Below are 24157 nucleotides of genomic sequence, written 5' to 3' on the forward strand. Positions count from 1 at the left end.
AAGGGTCTAGCCTTCCGTGCACCAGCCGGGGGAAGGGTCTAGCCTTCCGTGCACCAGCCGGGGGAAGGGTCTAGCCATGCACCAGCCGGGGGAAGGGTCTAGCCATGCACCAGCCGGGGGAAGGGTCTAGCCATGCACCAGCCGGGGGAAGGGTCTAGCCATGCACCAGCCGGGGGAAGGGTCTAGCCATGTTAGAAGGTAATGTTCCGATTCCATGGTAGTATTCCAAGGCGAAATGTCTAAATCCTACATATCTTTATCACTGCTAAAATGTATATCCTGCATTGCTATTAACCCAATTTGAAAGAAGGTATATATCATATACACCTCAATAAATGAACCACTCTGTACTCAGATACTGCTTACATTTGGGATGATATAGTCATATCTCAATGAAGGTAAGATATTTCACTATTCCGTGCCTACGTCTACTGCTATAGAAGATAGTGTACTATAGACCTTCGTCGGTGTAGACCCGGTAGGTTAGGGGTCATGTGGTGCAGAGAACGACCGGGCTGTTTGAAACTGAATATGCTGTGAGTGTATCGACACGTGGTACCCATCGGTTGTATGTACATAACACTGGCTTGGGAGATTTCATGATTCACCTGGCAGGGGTAAACGTTACCTTTTGTTCTGGCTTTTGTCATATCGCTGTTGGTAATATTACCCCCAAAACTCATCACCAGAATTACGTTAACAGGTTTTAACAACTGTTTTATTTTCTTCTTTACGGCGATGTGCATGTTTTATTAGACACGGCTTTAAAAATGTCATAAAAAAACATTAGCCACTCTCGTTAAAGAATCACCATACATAAAAGAAACATCACAAAAAAGGTTTGGTGGGCCAATCCTTCTTATTAGTTCTGCTACGTTCCGACGATAGTCTGAGAGAGAACGTGGCATTGTGATAACGCAACCTTGACCTTGGAACTGTATATAAACATGGCATATTCCCAGACGCATTTACCCGTCAGTGAAACGCGCATAGATCATTATGAGGTGGCAGGGTGCATGCTTTAAAACCATGTCGGACGTATAACGTATAATGCACTTGCTTAAACGTAGAAAAAACTTTAGATAGCGAAGGTTCGGAAATGTTTGCAGTAAACTTCGTGGTAATTTTATGATCTACATCATTAAATCTGTATCCAACACTGTGTAACAAGAAGTATATTTGTTTATGGTGCACTGTCTATCTGGAGAGCGGAAGGTCGGTGGTTCGATCCCCTAGCATCGTCATACCAAAAGACGTTAAAAGATGGTACTTGTTGTTACCATGCCTTGCGCTCGGCTATAGGGGATAAAACAAGGACTGGTCGGCTCGGAGTCAGTATACCTTATATGAGTGGAGTATTCATGTTAAACTGCGGCATGTATCTCAGAGTGCTAGCACTAGAAAACCGGCATTAGTCTGGACTAGTACACACAACCATACACACCCGTGCATGCGCGTCGCCATATAAGTGGAATGACCTCACCTCACCTTACCTCACCCCACCTCACCCACACCATGGTGCACTGCCATATGTACTTTACGTCTTAGGGTATAGGAAAAAACAAAACAAATCCAACACTGTTTTTGTTTGTTATACAGTGGGGGGCACGGGTGGCCCAGTCGTCTAAGGCGCCGCGATTCGCTGTGCAGAGTTGCGTCCCTTGGGCACGCCAGAAACCTATGTTTGTAGGTTCGAATCCCGGTTCGCCCCGATTATGTTTCTAGGTTTGTCAGCACCATACCCGTGCTCGTGGGTTTCACCGAAGTGGTAAACGTCTGAGACCTGCATCAATTCGGGCTTTCCTCCCACATTAACCTGACACACCGTGATATAACTGGAATACTGTTAAAAGCGGCGTTATACAGTGAAATCTCGTTAAACTGGATCCCATTAGTCCGGCGAATTCACTTCCCGAAGTTTTCTCAGTGTGTGTTTACAAAAAATAGTATAGTAACAACAATGATTTGTGGAACCGAAAATGTGTTAATCATAGTTTACTGTGAACGGCTGTGTCCGGCTAAACGGATTCAATGACGAGACATAAGTTCTTGCAGATGACCGTCAATGTTATGTAAGGTTATTATCAATGAGTTACCATGTTGTATTAAGAAACAATACTTTGTTAAACCGGCAATTTGTGAATCAGGACGAGTTTACTGAAAAGGGTACTGTCATGCTTGACGGATATACTGATATAAGTACATAATGATGTAACACTTGTGAGCCGTCGATGCGATTTACATATTATTTGCCTTTAGGAAGTAAGGATAAAACCATATTTTATTGGGTTTTTTTCTCAAAGGCGAATGACATGATGTTATCCTCTCTCTCTCTCTCTCTCTCTCTGTGTCTCTGGGCGACTTTTCAATTTGAATATAGTGGTATATTTCTATGAAAATTATATATTTTGAGAGACTAAGCGTTAGTCTACCCTCACTCCACCCTCCCTTATCAAACAAGCTGTGCACCCCTTCTTCACAAAGCTGAATCCACCCCTGGGGTATATATGCTGGATGTTTTCCTGCTACGATCCCGTCCTTAGCGTACTCGTGGTCCAGTCTCACCGTGAGCAACGACCTCAAACAGAGCGTGGTGCATGCATTTCTCGGTTTATCCTTTGTTAGGTATACCCAATGCCCTGTGTTCTATAGTTAGTACATACTGCACTCAGTCGCAACACAACATGAATGTACATCCAATGAATCCACGTCAGATGAGATGTATGTATGTCTACCTCACTGGTACTTTCACTTTACCCGTGTGGGGTCGCTTTCGACCCCGATGCACGTGCATTCATCTGAGCCCCGCACCCACATGGGGCACGCACGCGCAGGGTAGCACTAAAGTGCAAAACAACATAGCAAAGAAATGATCCGACATTCATAACACAATCTGACATTCATAACACAATCTGACATTCATAAAACAATCTTCCCTAATCTCAAATTCCAAAGCGATCTTTAAAAGTGCACTAGATCTGTAGCAGGTGCACCTTTCCCCATATATAACATGATTAATGGTATTTCGACATCAAGGTACCACTGCTTGTCTATAAGTAGTGGTTCAGCATAGGCCTATGTTAGCTCACCTGAACAGTGAAGACAAACCTGGACTTCGGATCAATTCGGATCTGACAATATTCCTGACAATTTGATTCAATATCTGTAACCTCACACACCATTCTCGATTATCCAGTGTTTATGTTACCATTCTATTGAAATAAATACCCTCGGACCGAACCATTGATAGGGAAAGGGTCCAGGGCCCCCATCCACAAACCGTTAGTAGCGTTACGATCATCGTAACTGTATAGTTTGTCATAGGCTTACGAACGTCGTAGCGCTACGAACTCTTTGTGGATCGGGACCAAAGACATTTATGGTAATAGAATTAGAGAATAACCAGTGCGGATTTACGGACTATATGTCATAGGACATTGTAAATAAATCGTTTCTACCCGTGTCATCAATACCGTGACCTGTCTCAGCTATACTGCTTTCTCACAAATCACGTTGATGCAATTTGCCCGTCGAGTTGAATACTTGATTCCAACAGGTGACAGGATCCGCTGGTCGTCTTAAATATCAGGTTCTCCCGATGAGGCCACGCAGAAATTTTTTTTTTCAGCAATTTCAGATTATTAAAATGGCAAGATGACAAGGAGGTTTTTCACTCATTTTCTCCCCTTTTATCCACATTTGTGTGTACATGGTCTTGTTTTCAAATAACGATTGAAAGAAAACAATAAGAGACACTAAAATAAGAGTGCGTATTTAATTCCAACATGGTCGGTGACATAGTAAAGGAAAGTTAGACGATTGAAGCCTTAAATCTAAGATGCGGAAAATTATGGCTGAATTCGGAACCTGGGGGAAAATTGACCCGCACGAGGATAAGAAACACTTCTTTTTGTTATCTTTTGGCCTCTTGACAACTTGTCTGTCAGTCTTATGGTCGTGGGTTTCACCAAAGTGGTAAACTTTATAACATGCGTCACATTGGGCAATATAACTGAACTTTTGTTGAAAGCCACGTTAAATCAAAACTCGCTGCAAACACGGGGAGGTTACAGGTAGCACAGTAGTCCAAGACGCCGAAATTCGCTCTGCAGAGTTGTGCCCCTTAGTGCGTGCCAGAAAACTGTGATCGTGGGTTTGATTCCCATATAATTCCCGTGGGTTTCACCATTTGATAATTGTTTAAGACCTGCACCACTTCTGCGCCAGTTCTGTCTTTCCTTCCCTATTAATCAAACACGCTGTGCTATAACTGAAATAACGTTCAATGCGGCGGAAAACCAAACTCGCTCACTTACTATACTATGAGGAGAAGGGTGTATTCGGGTGCACCGCTCAATGCCAGGAACAGTTTCCCATCTCTGTTCCTAATTAGGTTCGTCGTACTCGGTGCCGTGTACCGGGAACACCTCCGTAGAAATGCGCCGAGTGTGCTGTATTGTATAATTAGACTCTGTGGCAGTCTTATACAGACAACAATGAGCTTCCGTGTGATATTCTCCATAATCAGCCAATTGTTAGCCTCTTGCAGACATGTGGATAAAAGTTGGTTTTGAAACAGTCTAACTCCTGGCATCAACTTGCCCCAGTGTTATGACACGACGCTGCTGCAGACTCCAATAAAAACGCTAGAGCGCTGGAAACAACCGCAGTTTTGTTTTCAACTGTACTCCTATTTAGACTTTCTGCTTTTAATATTTCGTTTTGTATATATAGTGATAGCATTAATTACCTGGAACATGCACAGTTATTGTTATAAGGTTGAAAATGCCTTCCAAAAAGTTGATACATTTATCTGCGAGCTTCGGAATATTAAGTTCCAATACAGAGACTGAACCTCCTGAAAATAACCGTGTATTGATGGTTGTTTGTAAATAAAAGGTACAAAACCCTTTCTTTATTCATAAGAGATCTCTTCTAAAAGCAGAGTCGATTGTACGATTCCGACTATATGTGTTTATAAATCACTATCAATAATGATGATACCAGGTGTTCGCGAAAAGGTGAGCGTATCCTGCCCAACCGGTGACGCTCGACACAAACACATGCAAAGGCAAGTCAATTGTTCACAAAACAAAATAGGGAATTGCATCGGACAGCATTTTGTCACTGATGCGTAAAATTGGATATGTCCTCCACATGTCTGCCATAAAACCTTTGAAGCTTCAGGGAGGTCTTCAATGTTGTAACCTTGAGCAAACAGCTTCTGAGCATGAGTCGTATGACGCGCATTGAGAAGAAATTCCGATTCATTTGCATAAAGAAATATCCGCAAGAAGGGGAGCACAATTGGTGCCCATTGGGATTTCTAAATCATACCTAAATGTCTTACCCCCAAATTTTACAAAGATGTTATCAATGAGGAATATTATTTTCTCAGTAAACTTTGCGTGGCCTTGGTAAAATAATAATTATGTCACCAACCGATTAAAAGTGAGCGAGTGAGTATGGTTTTCGCCGCTTTTAGCAATATTCCAGCAATATCACGGCCGGGGACACCAGAAATGGGCTTCAAACATTGTACCCACGTGGGGAATCGAACCCGGACCTTCGGCGTGACGAGGGAACGCTTTAACCGCTCGGCTACCCCACCGCCCAACCTATTAAAAGTTAAAGCGTAAGTAAGACATTACAATTACAATGGAAGAACTGTGCAACCCTGTGATACCTAGCGATTACGTTCGGGATTGTACCGTCCAGATTGGGGGATTTTATTACATACGATTTACCTGAAAACACTTACAGAAAAATAAAAAACATGTATTTCCATACTAAATAATGCATAAATATGTAATTACATTATAATTAACATATAAACAAAATATATTTACCCAGACCTAGACGTTGCATCATGTTATCACTATCAAGTAGGATCATAAACACACAGTAGAAGACTTTCATGTCTAAATTATGTGGTCCATGGGTTATTATGGCAATTACTGCACCAGGAACGTCGGATGCACTTCGCACCCACCAACCCTGTCTGGAGTACCTTTGCTACAATAATCACTACACAAAACTGTTTGATGTGAACTCTGATGCAGCGCACTGTTTAACCCTCCCAAACTCAACACACCGCACCACCATCAACACTCATTTCTTCTTTATACAAACGCAGTGCATCGGAGTTTTGGGAGTTGAAATGCACTATATTACACCATAGATCAATATTGTCAGGACTATGACAGGAAGAATGTTAACATTTGTTTGAAGGGGTGCTATACAGCAGATGGTAACTCATAAGGCTTGGCTTCAAGATAGTATCTTCTGTACGACACATCCACATGACGATGCGCTTTACCGGTACCAGACTTTTTTTGGTGACAAGCCCTCGTTAAACATCTTCGCCCTGTCATTGTTCTGAATGATTTTGCACATGATATTTTTGTTTAACATTTGGTTGATATTATCATACTTAGTGTTACTGCAGTGAAATAAAGAAATAAGACATAGCTGCGACATAAGTGTTTATGATATGATTAGTTGTATGACTGCCAGGTTAAAATATCTGCTGCAACAGCGCATCCCGAGAATTATTATTATTATGTACAGATTAGAATAAAAAATGCAGCAAAGAGGGTGATCCTGGCATAGTCAGGCTGGTTAGGCTCATCATCTGCTCAGGGCCCTTGCCCCCTCTACACGCAGCCCAAACTAGCGCTGCCTAGTCAAACCCACCGAGAACTTTTTGGAGAATGTGAAGACTCCCCAACACTACAGCCTTCTGCATTACCCAGATTGTCAGAAGGGCTGTATTCCTGGTAGCAAACCCAGGTACTCTCCCAATGTCAGTCAACAGATTGGGAGGTACCAAACCTAAGGCACCGAGAACAATGGGGAGTCGGAAAACTTGTTACTTGGGATGAAAGCGTGACATTTCAAAAGCGAGTTCTGCATATTTGCCATGTTTTTCCTAAATCTTGTCAATCACATTGGTGTCAAAAGGGACAGAAAATTAAATAATATAAATGATTTCATTGGATTTATCAAAAAGGACAAGATTAGCTTTGCTGGCCTGGATACGTCTGAGGCTGTGTACGGGCCTATTCCAAAGAATTTTGTATTTATCATTTTCCATGACGCCCTCCACATATTCTGGCTCGTACCATGGGTGGACATCTGTGTCAAAACCACAAGCATGGCGAAGACGGTAATAAAAAGATCGAGCCACTCCATCATGTCGCTTAAGATACTGTGTTTGTGTCAAAGCTGGGCATCCACTGACAATGTGTTGGACAGTCTCATTAAATTCATTACATCATCTACATTTCATAATTACATTTTGATGCAAAATCACACATTGACGGTTTCGAGTGGGAAGTGACTGGTCCTGAGCAGCAAACAGAAAGCCTTCAGTATTATTAAATTTATTATTATTATTATTATTATTATTATTATTATTACACCGCAGTTATCCAGGTACTAGTATCTGCTCAAATGCGGTTATATTTGTTCCCCGACCAGTGGATCCGTTTGCATTCCAGTTATCATTCTCAACTCCCTGGTGATCATATGATTATTATTATTATTATTATTATTATTATTATTATTATTATTATACCGCAGTTATCCAGGTACTAGTATCTGCTCAAATGCGGTTATATTTGTTCCCCGACCAGTGGATCCGTTTGCATTCCAGTTATCATTCTCAACTCCCTGGTGATCATATGATTATTATGATTATTATGATTATTATTATACCGCAGTTATCCAGGTACTAGTATCTGCTCAAATGCGGTTATATTTGTTCCCCGACCAGTGGATCCGTTTGCATTCCAGTTATCATTCTCAACTCCCTGGTGATCATGTTGGAGCACGTGTCGTTGTGTAAGCCAATGTAATGCATCCCAAAATAGCTCTAACCGCATTTACATGATGTCTCCATATGCTTTTCCGATATAGGAGTGAATTGTGCGTGGAACAACGGAGAGACCATATATCGGTATATGGTCGCTGAACAACGTTATTGTCAAGATACCCCCGCACAGTTTTACCGAACCTTCAACCATATCAGATTATCTGCATGTATTTTTAAGAAATTTATTCAACAGAACTTTTTAAGGAGTTAGTTTGCAACACATACACACACACACAATTCTTTGCCACGCATGTGTAAACATCGGGACTGTTTCGTGTTTCAAAAGATACATTTTTAGATTATTTACTCTGAAAACCCTAAAATTATTGTTGAATCATAATTTATGTCTGAACCTTCATCATCTGTTGTGACAGAAACACTGCTAAATGAAGATAGTTTGATATCTGTATCTCATGCAATCTTCGGAATCGTTTCTTTTTAAATATCGCCCAAGAATTCTTCTTTTCCTGCAAATGACCAAAGACGTATACGCCTTTGAATTGACGATGCTTTTTCCTGTTTTAAACAAAATATTTGAGATATTTCATTACGTGCCTTGAAAGAATCCTCTTCCTGTTTTAAGGTTAATATTTTAAATATGTGATAACATATTTTGTCGTTTACGCCCATTAATCAATGTGTTGCCTTTTACGCCCAATGGAATATGTTTCGACAGCACTGACGTTTGAATTTACATATTTAAAAACACTTTTGTCACATAAATAGGCCTGATTCACCACTCTACATCCATACCTGCATGTGAAATTCTTCACGGGGCATGGTGATGCTATTTTAGGGGAAATGTAATCATATCCTCAAGATTTCGACGAAATAGCAGAACAAAATCGTGTTAAACTCATTGGTATATCAGCCGTGCGCATTCGTCGTTCAAACAACATTTCAGCCTACCTTTCCGGCCATACTAGATTTCACAGAGAGGCAGCGCTTGTTCATTTCACTCCTAGCTTCTGTGGGGTTCATGAAGGAAGCCCAGCTTACGCAAATAAACAAAAATATTTCAATGAGTTTACAATACTTATTTCTGCAATACTGCTTCCGGGAATGCAACTAGTACTTGGAAACGGTTCAACGTCTGTCGTGAAATGCACGTGCAATTTGAGGGCGTGTTTGGTGTTTTTGCTGAATGCCTGGTAAGCAGGAATCGTTACCTAATGGTGAAATAAAAAATGCAGGCTATTTATTCATTTCATGCTCCCGTTGCACTCGGATCTTCTCATTGACGAGAATAGACGTGTGCATTTCATTGTTAACGTCACTTGATTAAAGTATTGGTCACTGGATGGACGGTGAAACTTGGGCAGTTTATGGATGGCAATGTGGCAATGTTGTTTATTATCTTTATGGACCGCCTCCGTGGCCTAGTGGTAGAGCGTCCGCCCGCAGGGTCCGGGTTCGATCCCCGGCCGCGTTAAAAGATGGTACTTGTTGTTACCTTGTCTGGTGCTCGGCATAAAGGAACTAAAACAAGGACTGGTCGGCTCGGAGTATACTGTGTCTGAGTGGGGTATTCATGTTAGTGGGCTAGCAGTATAAATCGGCATCAGTCCGGACTAGTACAAGCAGCCACACACGCACATGCATGCACGTCGCTGTAAATGCAATAATCTTCGACGCGACGTTGAACCCCATTTCACCTCACCTCACCAATAATCTTTAGGGTGCATGTGCTTGTGTATATTTTAGTTTTTGCTTCATTGATACATTTCTGGTGAGTGATGGGCGGTCGGGTAGCCTAGTGGTTAAAGCGTTCACTCGTCACGCCGAAGAACCTGGTTCGATTCCCGACATGGGTACAATGTGTAAAACCATACTCGCTCACTGATACGGGTATCATAGCTGTGTTTTTAACCTAAAGTTTGCAGTGTTTCGGCGACTGTTTTCAAGTGACGTATTGAAAACGTTTGTGATGTTTTGGTCGAGTGAATACCTTTATACTTTCTTTTGCCAGGTTGTTTACATCACATTCTACCTTGAGAAATGAGTGGGCGAGCAGCAAACACATACGTGGTAGATCCTGTTATTTTCTTTTGGGCACCATGTACGTCATTACAGGTCCAGATAAATAACTTCGTGTTTTTGTTGTATTTTAATTATTGTCATTTATCGTCGCTAAAAATAATGCTTGGAACTTTTTTTAATTAATAATTTGTATCGTCCGAAAATCCCATTTGTAATGTTTGTGTAACGCCGCACTCACCAGTATTCCAGCCATATGACGGCGGTCTGTAAATAATCGAGTCTGGACCAGACAATCCAGTGGTGAACCGTTGAGCACAGCCTCTTTGTAAGTTTATTTCCAAACGCCCTACGGAACTTAGTGGTGGGAGGGACAGACTGGAGACGCGCAGTATTGAAATATTGTTATACCGAAATATCACCTCCATAAAGCAAAACGTTTAAACAATTTGGCATTCATCTACGCCATTGGGATACAATGACATGCATCAACCAAGTCGGCAAGCCTGACCACCCGATCCCGTTAGTCGCCTCTTACAAGCATGGTCGTCTGGTATGGCAAGCATGGGTTGCTGAAGACCTATTCTAACCCGGATCTTCACATGCCACACGAGCATGCTTAAAAATTGACATTAGCTTAGTTTGGGTTGGGGCAGGTTTCTTGCTCAGAGAGAAATATCAAGATTCTTTTGAAATAAAAAGTCATCGGCGATCAATATCTTCCCAGAGTAATCTCCCTTGTGGTGTTCTTTCGGGTCATAAGTGCAGTCGCGCGCACTCAGCGCACTGAGCATGCTATGGGTGACGCGTTTGAAAAAACATCCCATTAACAACGGAAGATAATTAAGAATTACTTATTTTTTGTGGGATTCCAAGTCTGTGACCTGTCGTCTGAAACGAATTTCACACACTGGTAAACAACGCATGAGGCAATGCACAGTGAGTGTGCACATGCGATGCACTGGTGTTAAATGCAAGGCAAGATGTACTCATGACATATTTGTCTTTGGCATCAATAACGTGATGATCTCAAGTAATACATTGAAACTGAGTCATCGACATGCAAATATACCTTCATGGCTTGTGAGTAGGTTGTCTTTCTGTTATACAGATTACTGTCTTTGACTGGCTTCCTCCTAAGATGCTAAGTAACTGTCTGTATTTCCCATCAAGACGTATATACTGAAAGCGTTGGCAGCGGGCCACAATATCGTCACTATCGCAGATGTTATGAAGTGAGGTCACCAACGAAGCTGTTGCGTTTTGGCGCCTCGCACTGCCTAACCCTGATCCGTGAACACCCATACCTACATTATGTATACCTTGCGTTGGAATTCGGACCGAACTCAGGGCCCCATGGCCGTCAGAATTAGAATTCCGCAGAATTTTTTACTGCAGTGCTTTCCTCCTCGTTACCTTGAGTAAGATATAATAATGTAAACACGGAATGGATTGGGCAAAGCGAGGCGCTCACTGGCAGGGGAGGTTGTGGCGGGAACGCTCATAAGAAGGTGACGAGGGATTAGAAAACACATGCAGGCCTTTCATGATTCTACAATTAACAGACACCGGTAATTGAAATTTACTCTTTCGTCTACGAAACTGTTAAATATTGTTGTTTCATGAAGACAGATTTGACTTACACATTTCAACCTTTTCATTCTTTCAATGCGACAGGTGCTTGTACCTTTTTGGAGCAAGTCAACCCTTTCTTCATTGATACAGTCTTTGAAATGTCACTTAAAGATATTTTTCCACATATTCATTTTTTCAATTTTAATTGTAAAGGCTGTGTAAGTTATTCATAGATCATTTTCACTTTTAAATGCATATGGTCTTACGTTTATCATATATTGGTATGCATATGTTATTCAAATGCATATGTACTCATAAATGATTTTAATGGAACAATGAAGCTGTAACAAGGACCTTCTCTAACATTAAGATGATTGCCTTTACGAGAAACATTATTAGTCATTATGTTTAATTTTTAAAATGACTTCAAAGTAATAGTATAGTTAAGTTATTAATATTGTGTAAACTTGTAATATTGGGTGTATGTGAATACTAGGTTCATATGCAGGACTGTTGTGGTTGACTTTGGGGCCAAATTATTTAAACGGTTTGCTTTAGGGAGGTGATATTTCGGTATAACAATATTTCAATACTGCGCGTCTCCAGTCTGTCCCTCCCACCACTAAGTGCCGTAGGACGTTTGGATATAAACTTACAGAGGAGGGGGGGGGGGGGGGGCTGTGCTCCACGGTTCATCACTGGGTTGTCTGGTCCAGACTGGATTAGTTACAGACCGCCATCATATAGCTTGAATATTGCTGAGTGCGGCGTTAAAAAGCCAGCCAACCAACCACGGCTCATCATTCTATGTCTAATGGTAAAATAATGTGTCGTAAGTGATTAGTATTTGTTGTTTAACGCCGTACTCAGCATTACTCGAGCTATACGACGGCTACTGTAAATAATGGAGACTGGAGAATCCAGTGGTAGATATTGTGAGAAACGATGAATGCGACCGGAGTACGATGACACGCAAACAACCAAGACAACGACAATGCCCCCCCCCCCCCCCCCCCCCCCACCAGAACAGCCTTGTTTGGGAGCAATTCTAACCTGGAATCCCCACGTGTCGTCATATGTGAAACAGAAATTATCTCTGCTTAATAATTGTAGCCAATACACGAGACAATAATGTAGCCTGAGCAATAGCTGACAAAATGTGATCGAATGTGCCTCCATTTATCCCGGGGCCGTGGGGTACCCAAGCTGTTAAAGCGTTCGCTCGTCATGCTGAAGGCCCGGGTTCAAAACCCGACATGGGTACAATGTATCAAGCCCATTTGATATTGCCCGTGATATTGCTGGAAAATTGCTACCAGCGACGTAAAACCACACTCACTCACGCTATTTGACCTGATCTATCTCCGCCTTAAAGATCCTCCGTAAAGTATCGTCACACATATAGGTACATGCGCATCAAATGAAGATTATCTGTTTACAGTCACCTCCATGCAGGGGAAGTGTACTTTCCAATTCTGTCGAGGCTTGTTTGTTTCTGCTTTTCCGTCAATGTCATGCGTGCCCTTCTGAATGCCCCAAGTCGACCTGGGTCCTAATGAGATGGGAATAAACATGGCGGACACTGATGTTGACGCCAATATGTCTGACCAGGGCTAGAGGTGTGGTTGGAGAGGTGACGTTTAATATCATCATCTAATCGTGTCCGTACATTAAACTTGCCATGCCAACAGGATATAGAACCACACAAACAACGCTATTTTGATGTTACGCTTCATTTAGTTAATGTATAGATCGAAACAGTAGGCACGATGACATTTGGGTGGCATTGCGTCTGTGTTGCGTCAACGACACATTACCCTAAGAAAGAACCCAGTTTACAATTATGGTCAGTTGCTGTTCCATTCATTGAATTCGTTTGTTAATCTTTCTTGGGCTTTGTGTTTTGTTTGAGGCCTCATGATATACTGATTCGTGTACGAAACTGTTAATCTACATTTAGGTTCAGAGTACTTGGTGTATGACCCGACAGAAATGAGGTCAGGTGAAATGTGGTTTAACGTCGCGTCAAGATTATTGCACTTATAGCTACGTGCATGCACGTGTGTGTATGGCTGCTTGTACCTCAGACTAATGCCGGTTTTATAGTGCTAGCCCACTGAGATACCATGCCGAAGTTTAACATGGAAAGCACACATAGACACAGTATACTGACTCCCAGCCGACCCGTCCTCGTTTTACCCTTTAGTGGTGAACGCCAGACAGGGTAACAACAAATACCATCTTTTAACGTATTTCGGTATGACGCGGCCGGGGTTTTAACCACCAACCTTCCTCTCTCCGGGCAGAGTGAGTGAGTATGGTTTCCGCCGCTTTTTGTAATATTTCAGCAATATCACGGCGGGGGACACCAGAAATGGGCTTCACGCATAGTACCCATGTGGGGAATCGAGCCCGAGTCTGTGGCGTGACGAGCGAACGCTTTAACCACCAGGTTCCCCCACGGCCCCGTCCGGGCAGACGCTCTATCCACTAGACCACGGAGGGGGCTCCGACTGAAATGGAGATCGGGTGGTGTAATCGTAATTCATTTTCATGGCCATCGTGGCATGACTTAAATAGTGCAGGCTTCGACGTAAAACAGGGGCGGTCGGGTAGCCTAGTGGTTAAAGCGTTCGCTCGTCACGCCGAAGACCCGGGTTCGATTCCTGACATGGGTACAATGTGTGAAGTCCATTTCTGGTGTCCCCCGCCGTGATATTGCTGGAATATTGCTAAAAGCGGCGTAAAACCATACTCACTCACTCACTCGACGTAAAACAACATAATTTTACTCATTTTTTATAATTACGTTTTTCAGCTATGAATGTGTTTTCTTACCTGTCAGTTATTAGCGGGAATATTATGAATACTCAATACATCGTTTAAACGGTGGTGAAAAATTATCACCGACCTTCACAGTGTTCTAGTAAATGTACAGCACTCCCTACCGTCTAAATACTGGAGTGCACGTGTTGGTAAAGAATCCATGGTAAGCCATGGCCTAGTGTAGCAGTCTCGCCTTGAGTTTGTTGGTATTGTGAGAACCTGTACACCACCACAACCTGCATAGCTCAGCACACCTTCATCGCTATCAGTTGGTTCGTCTTAACCATATTGCACTTGGGGATTGTTCTACTCATACGCTGTGCACATAGGTGACATCAGTTAACTCCTCATTCGTACGGAAAGACGTAGGCCGACATTTTGTCCCAGAAATAAAGTTATCATCTTTAAAAATGGATAACTTCAAAATAAACTAAATAAAATCCAAATGGAGCCCATAACAATCCTTATTTTTCAGCCTAGAGATGAGGCAATCTAGACTTGCCAAATCATATTTTCTTACATGATTATACTTCAGACCTTTGAAAATAAAAAGACATTGACTGTCATAAAAACTACATTGTTTCAAGGTGTTTTCTTAAAAACAAATCAGGCTCGTGGTTTTAAATATAAAAGTATAAAGAATATATAAAATAAAACGATACCACCAGCCACCCTATATCAGACCCTATCAGAATATCAGATTGTCGGTCCCTACGAGAGGATGGAGCTGGTGACGTCACTGGTCGATGTTGTTTATCATGATACGATGGAGAATACTGTGGATAATCGTTGATGACCAGATGCTTTACATGTGCGTTTTGGGACTTAATGCAGACAGGCTCAGTTGATAATGGCCCTACCATTATGACAAATGTGTCACCTCTCAGAGAAAAAATCTTGTACTTTTTAAAGAATTGCCTCAAACACAGCACACACACACACACACACACACACACACACACACACACACCTGGTCTCCATGTGCACATCGTGAAAAAATATTTCGTTTTGCTGTTCATTAAAAATAAAAGTACAAAAAGACTTACCAAGCATCCACAGTGGCCAGGTTTATGTTTAAAATGTGGCTCCATTCCTAGATACATTCCTGTCAAACTCGTCCAACCCACCAGTCTGCCAGTGCCATTCTAATGGGGTTGGGGGTCCCATTGATTATAACATAAGGTAGCATAATCACCCCCCCCCCCCCCTTCTTCTCCGTCACAGTACCCCAAGCTCCTCTAATGTACTCTACAGTGGGGAAAGGCTGGCAATTGATTAACCGAGAAACGTTTTTGTTTTCGTTTCAACTTTTTCCTTACCCTTTTAAAAATCCATACAACACGCCATTCTAACCTTAAGTGAGTATCCGATACACTGACTATATTGTGAAAAAATCTACTTCAATTGTCGACACTAAATGGACTATTCCTGTAAGTTTATGAAAAGAATGTTAAATTTATTGGACGTCTGGAAGAGAACTTCATTTGTATAAATGAATTTATGAGGCATTTTTTTTTAAAGATTATCGCGGTTTCGGAGCAAGTTGTTAAATCAACATTTGCTTAAGCAAAAGAAAGCTTTTAATGCCCCTGATATATATTTCAAGAGCATGAAAATGTACTTGTTTTTTTTTACATAAGTGTTTTAACAGCATCCAAGGAATTTGAAATATTTGTACAATACTAATATAGGACTTGTAGATAGTTAAGTTTATATCTGAACTGGAATTTACTTCCGTTGCTTTAGAATTTGCCGAGGAAAACATATTTTCTAAACTGTAAAAGGAAACACTTGATCGTTTAACTTTCTGAGTGAATGTTTTGACATCCGATACACTACCAGACGTTTTAGCGCCAAATTACACGTGCAACGAAAATATGTTGAACTAAATAGACTTCCGTCTTGGTAAACTCGTAACGGTCGCCTTCCTATCCCAGCATATACGAAGAACATAATAAAACATAAGTGCAGTGACAGAATTAGTAATTGTTAATGTCTACTTTTCCTGGGTGTACTTTTCAGAAGTATTTACAAGGAATCGCCATCCTCCCTGCGGTCGTTGACTGGTAGTATTCATTCCACCAGATTCGCTGACGCAGTTGAGCGAATGTGCACGTGATGTCGTTTTCTTTTCCGCTAACTTCGCGTTTAACACTTTCACAGCCTTTTATGGGCTTAGGACACTGGTTGGACACGTTTCGTGTCAAATCGAACAACCTAACAACAGGCATTCAAAATTAATCGACTGGTAAATTTCTTGAAATAATTTGTAACAAAATGGTGTCAATATTTGCCGGCAGGCTTTTACGTAAGTTCTCGCGAGATGTTACGCCATATTGGAATCCACCTTCATCCCGGTAATCTCCCTTTAATGACAGGGACTTGTCACACAATGACAGAGGAACAACCTGGAGACGCCCCCGACTAGATAGCTGGGAATGCTTAATACGGTTCCCTACTGTGACATGAAGAGGTTGTGCAAGACTGACAAGGGGGGTTACCACTAGAAAGTGACAATGATTTGTTCCTTGCGCGTTCCATGTTTATTGTGGGACATTTATGGTGTTTTCATGGAGCCAAGGTCACCATTCGTGTGGGTGTAATTGGCCCGGCAATAAATCAAGGTGAATCACAGTCGGTCACACCTTGGCAGCGTCTCGGGTTCGCCAATTAGATGTCAATAATTGGAAATATGTACACCTTTGTCTGTGTAAGTAGGTGTCTGCTTGAGCTTAATTTCAAGGGCCGGGTCTTACGTTCTGTTTCACTGCGTCATCATTGACATCTCCCATTTCATCAAAACCGTCTTAACTATTATTCATCGTTGCCATTTTATTGTCAACGTGAAGGGGCCAATTTGTCGGGTTGATACTCGGTGTTGGGAATTTCTGTTAGTATCGGGGACGGTTGGGTAGTTTTGTGAATTCAGCCTTTCCTTGACATGTGGAAGACTGGTTTCGATTCCAGCATAGTAACGATTAATCTGATCCCCGGCAAGTTAGCTATATACGACTTTCGCAAATATATGTGTTTGAGTAGTGAGTACAATAAACTACGGATATAACGAACTCAAAGGGACCACTAATGTTAGTTCGTAATAACCGTAGTTCGTTATAAGCATGTATACAGCATATATACAACACATGGCCGGGACTAAGAAATAAGTTCGTTATATCCGTCAGTTCGTTATAAACGTAGTTTACTGTATTCAGTTAAGACATGCAGTCGTAACGTTAATTCGCTTTGTGACACGGACCTGAGTAACTCGGTCCCTGAACCCTATTATTTTCCCTTCCGCCTGACCCTCACTGTGATAAAACAGCCCAAAATGAAGCAAGTCTAGATTTTCCGGGGCTCCTTTTCAATTTAAATGGAATTGTTTGTTTCTGTCAATATTATATAGACTTCGCGTTAGTCGACACGAGCCTGTATGTCCCCGACGCATGATGGGGATCTCTCTAAAGTGACGCAAATCTCTCACTTACTCACTGTGTATGTGATAAATCAATATTATTTATTATGAACGAAGAAAAGAAATAAACAAATGTAACAACATATATGTTTTAGTTCTAAAACAAATCGTCAGAAATGTGTATCAAGTTCGTGTTAAAATTTATAGATAAAAAGAAGCACCTTAAAATATAAACCAGGTTTAAAAAGGGACATAACTCTTATTGGCCTAGCCTTTCACAGCGATTGTGATTAAAAAAAACCTCAACCATTAAAGTTCATTTCCAACAATCGTTATAACCAAAATCTGAAAAAAACATTCATCGTCAACATAACTGGATCTTGGGATAAGAAAGAAATAGGATTAAAAACAAAGGTTCAGATTTCACAGTTTATATTCAAATTCATGATTTGGCGATTGATCGATGAATTGAATGAAGACTTCTCTTTGTCTGCGACGTCATGCATCAGAGTTAAATACAAATATAGCTAGTGCATGAGAGCGCGGTTGTGCCGTAACGGGGGCACTGTTCAGTGTGTTGACAACAGTAACAGTAAACACAATTTTTCTATTTAGACACCAACAGTAAACAAGATGTTTCTATTTTCACACATTAAAACCATACGGGGATGTCACCAGTGGAACCATACGGGGATGTTACCAGTGGAACCATACGGGGATGTTACCAGTGGAACCATACGGGGATGTTACCAGTGGAACCATACGGGGATGTTACCAGTGGGGATTCCGGGTGAGAACATTGGTCCTCGACAACCCGCTACGCTTAGCGCACGAGGGAATACATGGATCGGGTGGTCATGCTCGCTGACCTTTGCATGTCATCGTGGATCGATACTCATGATGTCAATCACCGGATTGTCTGGTCCAGATTCGAGTATATACAGACCGCCGTCATATAGCTGGACTAATGTTGAGTTCGGCGTTAAGCAACAAACAAGCAAAATAAAATGGTTATTTTTGTGTTTTTTACTTACATACTGCTGCCCAATAGGATTTGAATATCATGCATACATTGTGATTTCTAAACTGCCTCTATTTGATTATGGGGACCGGTCGGGTGGTTAAGCGTTCGCTCATCACTCGGAGGGCCCGAGTTCGATCGATTCCCTACATGGGTGACCTGTGAAGATCCGGGGTAGAATAGGTCTTCAGCAACCCATGCTTGCCGTAAAAGGCGAGTATGCTTGTCGTAAAAGGCGACTAACGGGATCGGGTGGTAAGGCTTGCTGACTTGGTTGATGCATGTAATCGATCTCAATTGCGTGGATCGATGCTCATGATATTAATCACTGGATTGTCTGGTCCAGACTCGATTATTTACAGACCTTCGTCATATTGCTGAGTGCGGCGTTAAACAACAAACAAACAAACCAAACCTACATGGGTACAATGTGTGAAGCCTAATTCTGGTGTCGACGTCGTGACATTGCTGGAATATTGTTAAAAGCCGTGTAAAACACTCACCCACTCACAGTTGGAAGCCCGAATGATTTAATTGGTGTTATATCAGTGAACATGCTGTGTGTATTTAGGGTTTTTATTAACTGCTACATTGATAAGAACACTACAATTTGAGCAAGCAGTGAAGCAACAGTGGGTTTAGAATTACTTGGAATCAAACTGACAGAGCATAGATCTCCTTTAATGACAGGCATGCAGAATTAGTTTATTTAAGTGTCACGTAATAGGCAAAAATAATAAAACAATTACATTCAAAGTGTACTATCATCCAGGACAAATAGGCTTATGAGACACGGTAAAATACATTACGGCACCTGGTAAACATTTCATTCACATGCAGTGCAAGAAAGTAAATTAACTGTTCTGGCGATGACGTGAATTTAGTCAATAGTATATGACTGTCCTGTGGTTTAATATCTAAGTTAGATGGAAAAAAAACATATTATGGCTTCGGTTTCTACACAACTACAGAAAGGACACTGTCGAATACTGCCACAATTAATTTGATAAGTAGATCAATGAATTGCGAATGAATATTATTCTAAATGTCCAAATGCCATGAATAATATGTATATTTCAACATGCCAACCAACCTGTCAAGGCCATGCCTGATACTTGCACGATCAACTGTTATTAACGTGACAAAGATGACCGATTTGACAGTTTTTTAGGTCCAGTGATCAAAGCCGGCCCGCCATTAGCTGATAAACTCTGAAAAAGTGTGAATACTGGGTATGAAATATGAAAATATGCCTTATCTCGTGTGAAAATCAACATAATTGACATAGTGATGGACGCGTTTACAGGTGAGACGGTGGGATGACCCTGGCTACCGTCCCATGTCGGGGACACCTACTTTTTTTCCGTTTACAGTTGAAGCTGACGAATTTATGTCTTGTAATACTAAGTGGTCCTTTTGATCAGCCTCGTCAAACGGGCGTTATTCTTGAATACGGGCCCGACTATAACCCGGATGTCGGGAGATACAAGCGTTTGTTTGTTTATTTGCATCTTCTTCACATTCCACGGATTGTTTTGTGATTACTTTTATGTTTGGCCAGATCACAGGAATTGCCACAGTGTAAATTATTATACTCTGACGGCGTTTGTTTTCCTGAGAGGACGCCATGGTGTGTAGCGTTGTTCAGGAGGCATACAAGGATTATTTGATACCGCCGCATTTCTGTATATATGATTTTCCATATTCTGTTGTATATTGTAAGATTATCGACGAGCGGCATATAACTATGGCCAAGTAAATTTATGATTTTGTTTGTTCCTTGCTTAACGCCGAACTCAGCAATATTCCTGCTATATGCTGGCGTAAGGATAAGATTTATGGATGAAAAACTTCTTTTTTACAATTAAGATCGACGTTTCGGTGTAGGTTCTAACACCGTTATCGCTTGCTTGATAACGGTGTTAGAACCAACACCGAAACGCCGCTCTTGATTGTAATAAAGAAATTGTTCATCCATAAATCTTATCCTTACTTAGTACTCCAACTTCTAAATGCCTATCAAAGAAGTTATATGATGGCGGTTTTAAATAATCAAGTCTGGACCAGACAACCCAGTTATTGACATCATGAGCATCAATCTACGCAATTGTAACACGATGACATGCATCAACCAAGTCAGCGAGTCTGACCACCCGATCCCGTCAGTCGCTTCTTACGACAAGCATAGGCGCCTCTTACAAGACATTGGTTCTTGAAGACCTATTCTAACCTGGAATTTCACGGGTGTCAGATTTGTGAATCATCTGAACATGTAATGACATCAATATGTTAATTCTATCCTGTAGTACATTTGCTAAGTGTCTCAATACAGTTCGCGCAAAGAGAGTATTGTAATTCCATACACAACCACAGCGACTAACTATACACTAGTTAGCAATTCTAAGAACGGTAATCATTTTCAAGTTAACTCATCAAATTTATCGCTGAACTCAAAATTCGTGTGGTATTTATTATATCATGTCGTGTGTATTATTCCTCTATCATTCTATAATAGAATGTTGATTAAATTCACTGATTGTTCGAGAATGTCATATCAAACACGTTATCATCATGGTAGAATACACAAGCCTCATTTAGGTGATAAGCTCATAACATGAGTGCGTTAAACAACAGCATCAGCGGGTGATAACAGGAAAATAACAATCACAAGCAGTATAAACATTAAACATATTTTCAGTCACACGGGATATCATGAAGTGACGTGACCGAAATTCGCTCTTCGTTTTAACGAAATCGTTTGATACAACTATGCACAAAATAAGTCGAAATGTCGCAATAGAAGTCAACTCCTGATATGTAAGGAACTTCGGTGCCACACAATTCGATACATCCGAAGTTATTCGCAACTTATTGAACAATAGAGCTTATTGTTACTCCTTTGGAGTTCGATTTTACTTCATGGGACACGGATGGCCCAGTTGTCGAATGTTCCGCAATTCGCTGTGCAGAGTTGCGTTCCTCTATGATCATGGGTTCGAATCCCGGTTCGCCCCGATTATATTTTTAGGTTTGTCTGTACAATACCCGTGCCCGTGTGTTTCACCGAGTGGTAAACCTCTGAGATCTGCATCACTTCGGGTTTTCCTCCCACATCAAGCTGACACACCGTGATATAACTTGAATACTGTTCAAAGCGGCGTCAAACCAAACTCGCTCGCTAGATTTGTCTTCGTTATAACCGTCATTTCGTTATATCCGTCTTCGTTAGGCGCACAGTTAACCATGTGATCAGCACAGACGTGTGTTTATAGATGTTCATGATGTCAATCACTGGATTGTCTGGTCCAGACTCGATTATTTATAGATCGACGTCATATAGCTGGAATATTGCTGAGTGCAGCGTTAAACAACAAACAAACAAACAAACAAATTACCACGTGGAGATGCCGGGTTAGAATGCCTCCCCAATGAACCTCGATTGTCTGAAGGGGCGACTTAATGGTCATTCGCCGTACCCTGGGCCCTGTTCCACAAAGCCATCTTAGCGCTAAGGTGATCGTAACTCCCATACTTTAACACTGGCTTACGATAGTCGTAACGCTAAGATCGCTTTATGGAACAGTGCCCTGGTTGATAGTGTGTCATCGTACAGCATAGATAGTCACTTTTAATACCAATCACTGGATTGTCTGGTCCAGGCTTGATTAGTTACAGGCTGGCGTCAAATAGGAGGAATATTGCCGAGTGCGACGTTCCACAACAAACAAAATACACTATACTATATATCCCTCATCGATTTCTTTTGTCCAAGTCGTTAGTTGTATCTACAGCTAAATATAAGCATCGTTAAATCTATACCTCTCTCCGGTATCTATAAACACTAGAGATCAATATAGGTATCGATTCAGTACTAATGAATGTGGGAAAATATGTCTACGTTAGGTCTCTGGGTTATGATGTACAAATGTATTCCCTCAAGTTTACAGGAACAATGGTGAAACAGCGTTCGCGAGTTCACGATTAATGGCTGTCTTGTGATGTGTAACGGAATTGTTTATCTAGAAACAAAATAGAAACAACGCTCGTCTACGTTAACGATTTCTCGATGGCGCGTAGCGAGCGGTGGGTCTTGGAAGGAAATTAATAACTGATCCTCATCGGTTCCAACCTCCGAAAAGAAGATCGTTAACGCATGCGCAGTGGACGAGTGCGCATCCTCTCCAAAAAGACACGCTCGTGGTTTGTTAAATATGAATGCTGCCTATTGAAACGGAAGTGTAACACGAGTAGGAATACATATGTCAACGAAATCCCATTCAAGGAAGCACGATGTGGTCTTGGGCATGTCGCGTGCTCACGCATGTTTATGTTCCGTGGTTCCAAGGTTCTTTTTGTCGGGTGTGACGAATAGCCACCGGCGGTGTGGAGAGTTGCTCTTTTGATATAGATTTATGCGATTTTAATGTGGGAATGGTTTGGTAGGAAGCATCTGAGAAGATGGAAAACCCTATGGTATCTCGTCAAACAAGTATGAACCAGTAGAATTGCACTTCCATCAGTGTTTAAAATATGACCGCGATATAAGTTGATATGGTCGAGTAATATGATTCAAAATTCAGTTTTTTATTCCAAATTTTGAACCATAAATGTTAATACTACCAATAAATGTGGATATTTCTGTACACAAATCATAAATCGGGTGTAAATAGTACTAAATACTGTACCTGTACTGGTTTTGTTGTATGGTGGTTATTTAACCCGTTTCTTTTTCAGTGTGTCGCCGTGCGTGCTTTGTAGCGTGTGTGTTGCTACTTTAATATTCATGTTGAGGTGAAACAAAAATATGGCATGGATTTTTGGTATTTGGTATCAGTTGCCGAAAGGATTTTTAATGAAAAGGCGTATGAATATGTATGTGCAGACACATGCTAATATGTGTTTATGTTATACAAATGAAAAGAAATATTATTATATATTAAACATCTCTGCAAAATGGTTATTCATTTATACAATATACTTCTGAATTATATCACATGCTTTATACAAGTCAGTTATTATATTTGAGGTTTTGCTTGTTTACGTCACACTCAGTATGCAATATTCCAGTTATATCACGGTCTGGGCCAGTCATACTAGTGGTTGATAGCATACGGGCAATGACTCACAATCACACCCCTGGCCAACGAATCCTCATTGTACCGAGCGAGCACAACTGCAACAGAAACAAATGCACTTTCCGTCCAATGTCAACAGGTGTGCAATTACTGGGCAGATACGGTAACTGGGTGGTGTATTTGTTACACCGTCTAGATAAGTAAAACAATGCAGCTACTGTATACGGTAGCCTGACGCTTGACACCTACACTTGCAGAGCGTGACAATTAGCAACAAGTGTCGATAGCTAGACCCGGCGGCGCCTGCTTGAGGACTTGGCTCGGAAAGTGTTAATCCAGCTATTGTCTTTGATTGACAGCGCTGAAATAGACAAGTTCATGTGTGATGTTTGGTG

At 41.3% G+C, this 24157-nt stretch overlaps 1 protein-coding gene across 2 annotated transcripts in view; it reads left to right on the top strand.

Moving 5' to 3' along the window:
- Window positions 1–24157, top strand: part of LOC124144187 (rho GTPase-activating protein 6-like) — a 116165-nt gene that overhangs the window by 21455 nt on the left and 70553 nt on the right. The window contains exon 1 of one of the 2 annotated variants that reach the window (XM_046513472.2): window positions 11333–11424. The exons of the other annotated variant lie outside the window; for it this stretch is intronic. Within the exon in view, the coding sequence (XP_046369428.2) occupies window positions 11400–11424 (25 nt within the window). The 5' untranslated portion in view covers window positions 11333–11399. Of the gene's footprint in view, window positions 1–11332; window positions 11425–24157 lie in introns of those variants that run through there. 2 annotated transcript variants of the gene reach the window in all.

The sequence above is a fragment of the Haliotis rufescens genome, unplaced genomic scaffold (genome assembly GCF_023055435.1).
Source record: "Haliotis rufescens isolate VD_foot unplaced genomic scaffold, xgHalRufe1.0.p SCAF_7, whole genome shotgun sequence".
Taxonomy (NCBI): domain Eukaryota; kingdom Metazoa; phylum Mollusca; class Gastropoda; order Lepetellida; family Haliotidae; genus Haliotis; species Haliotis rufescens.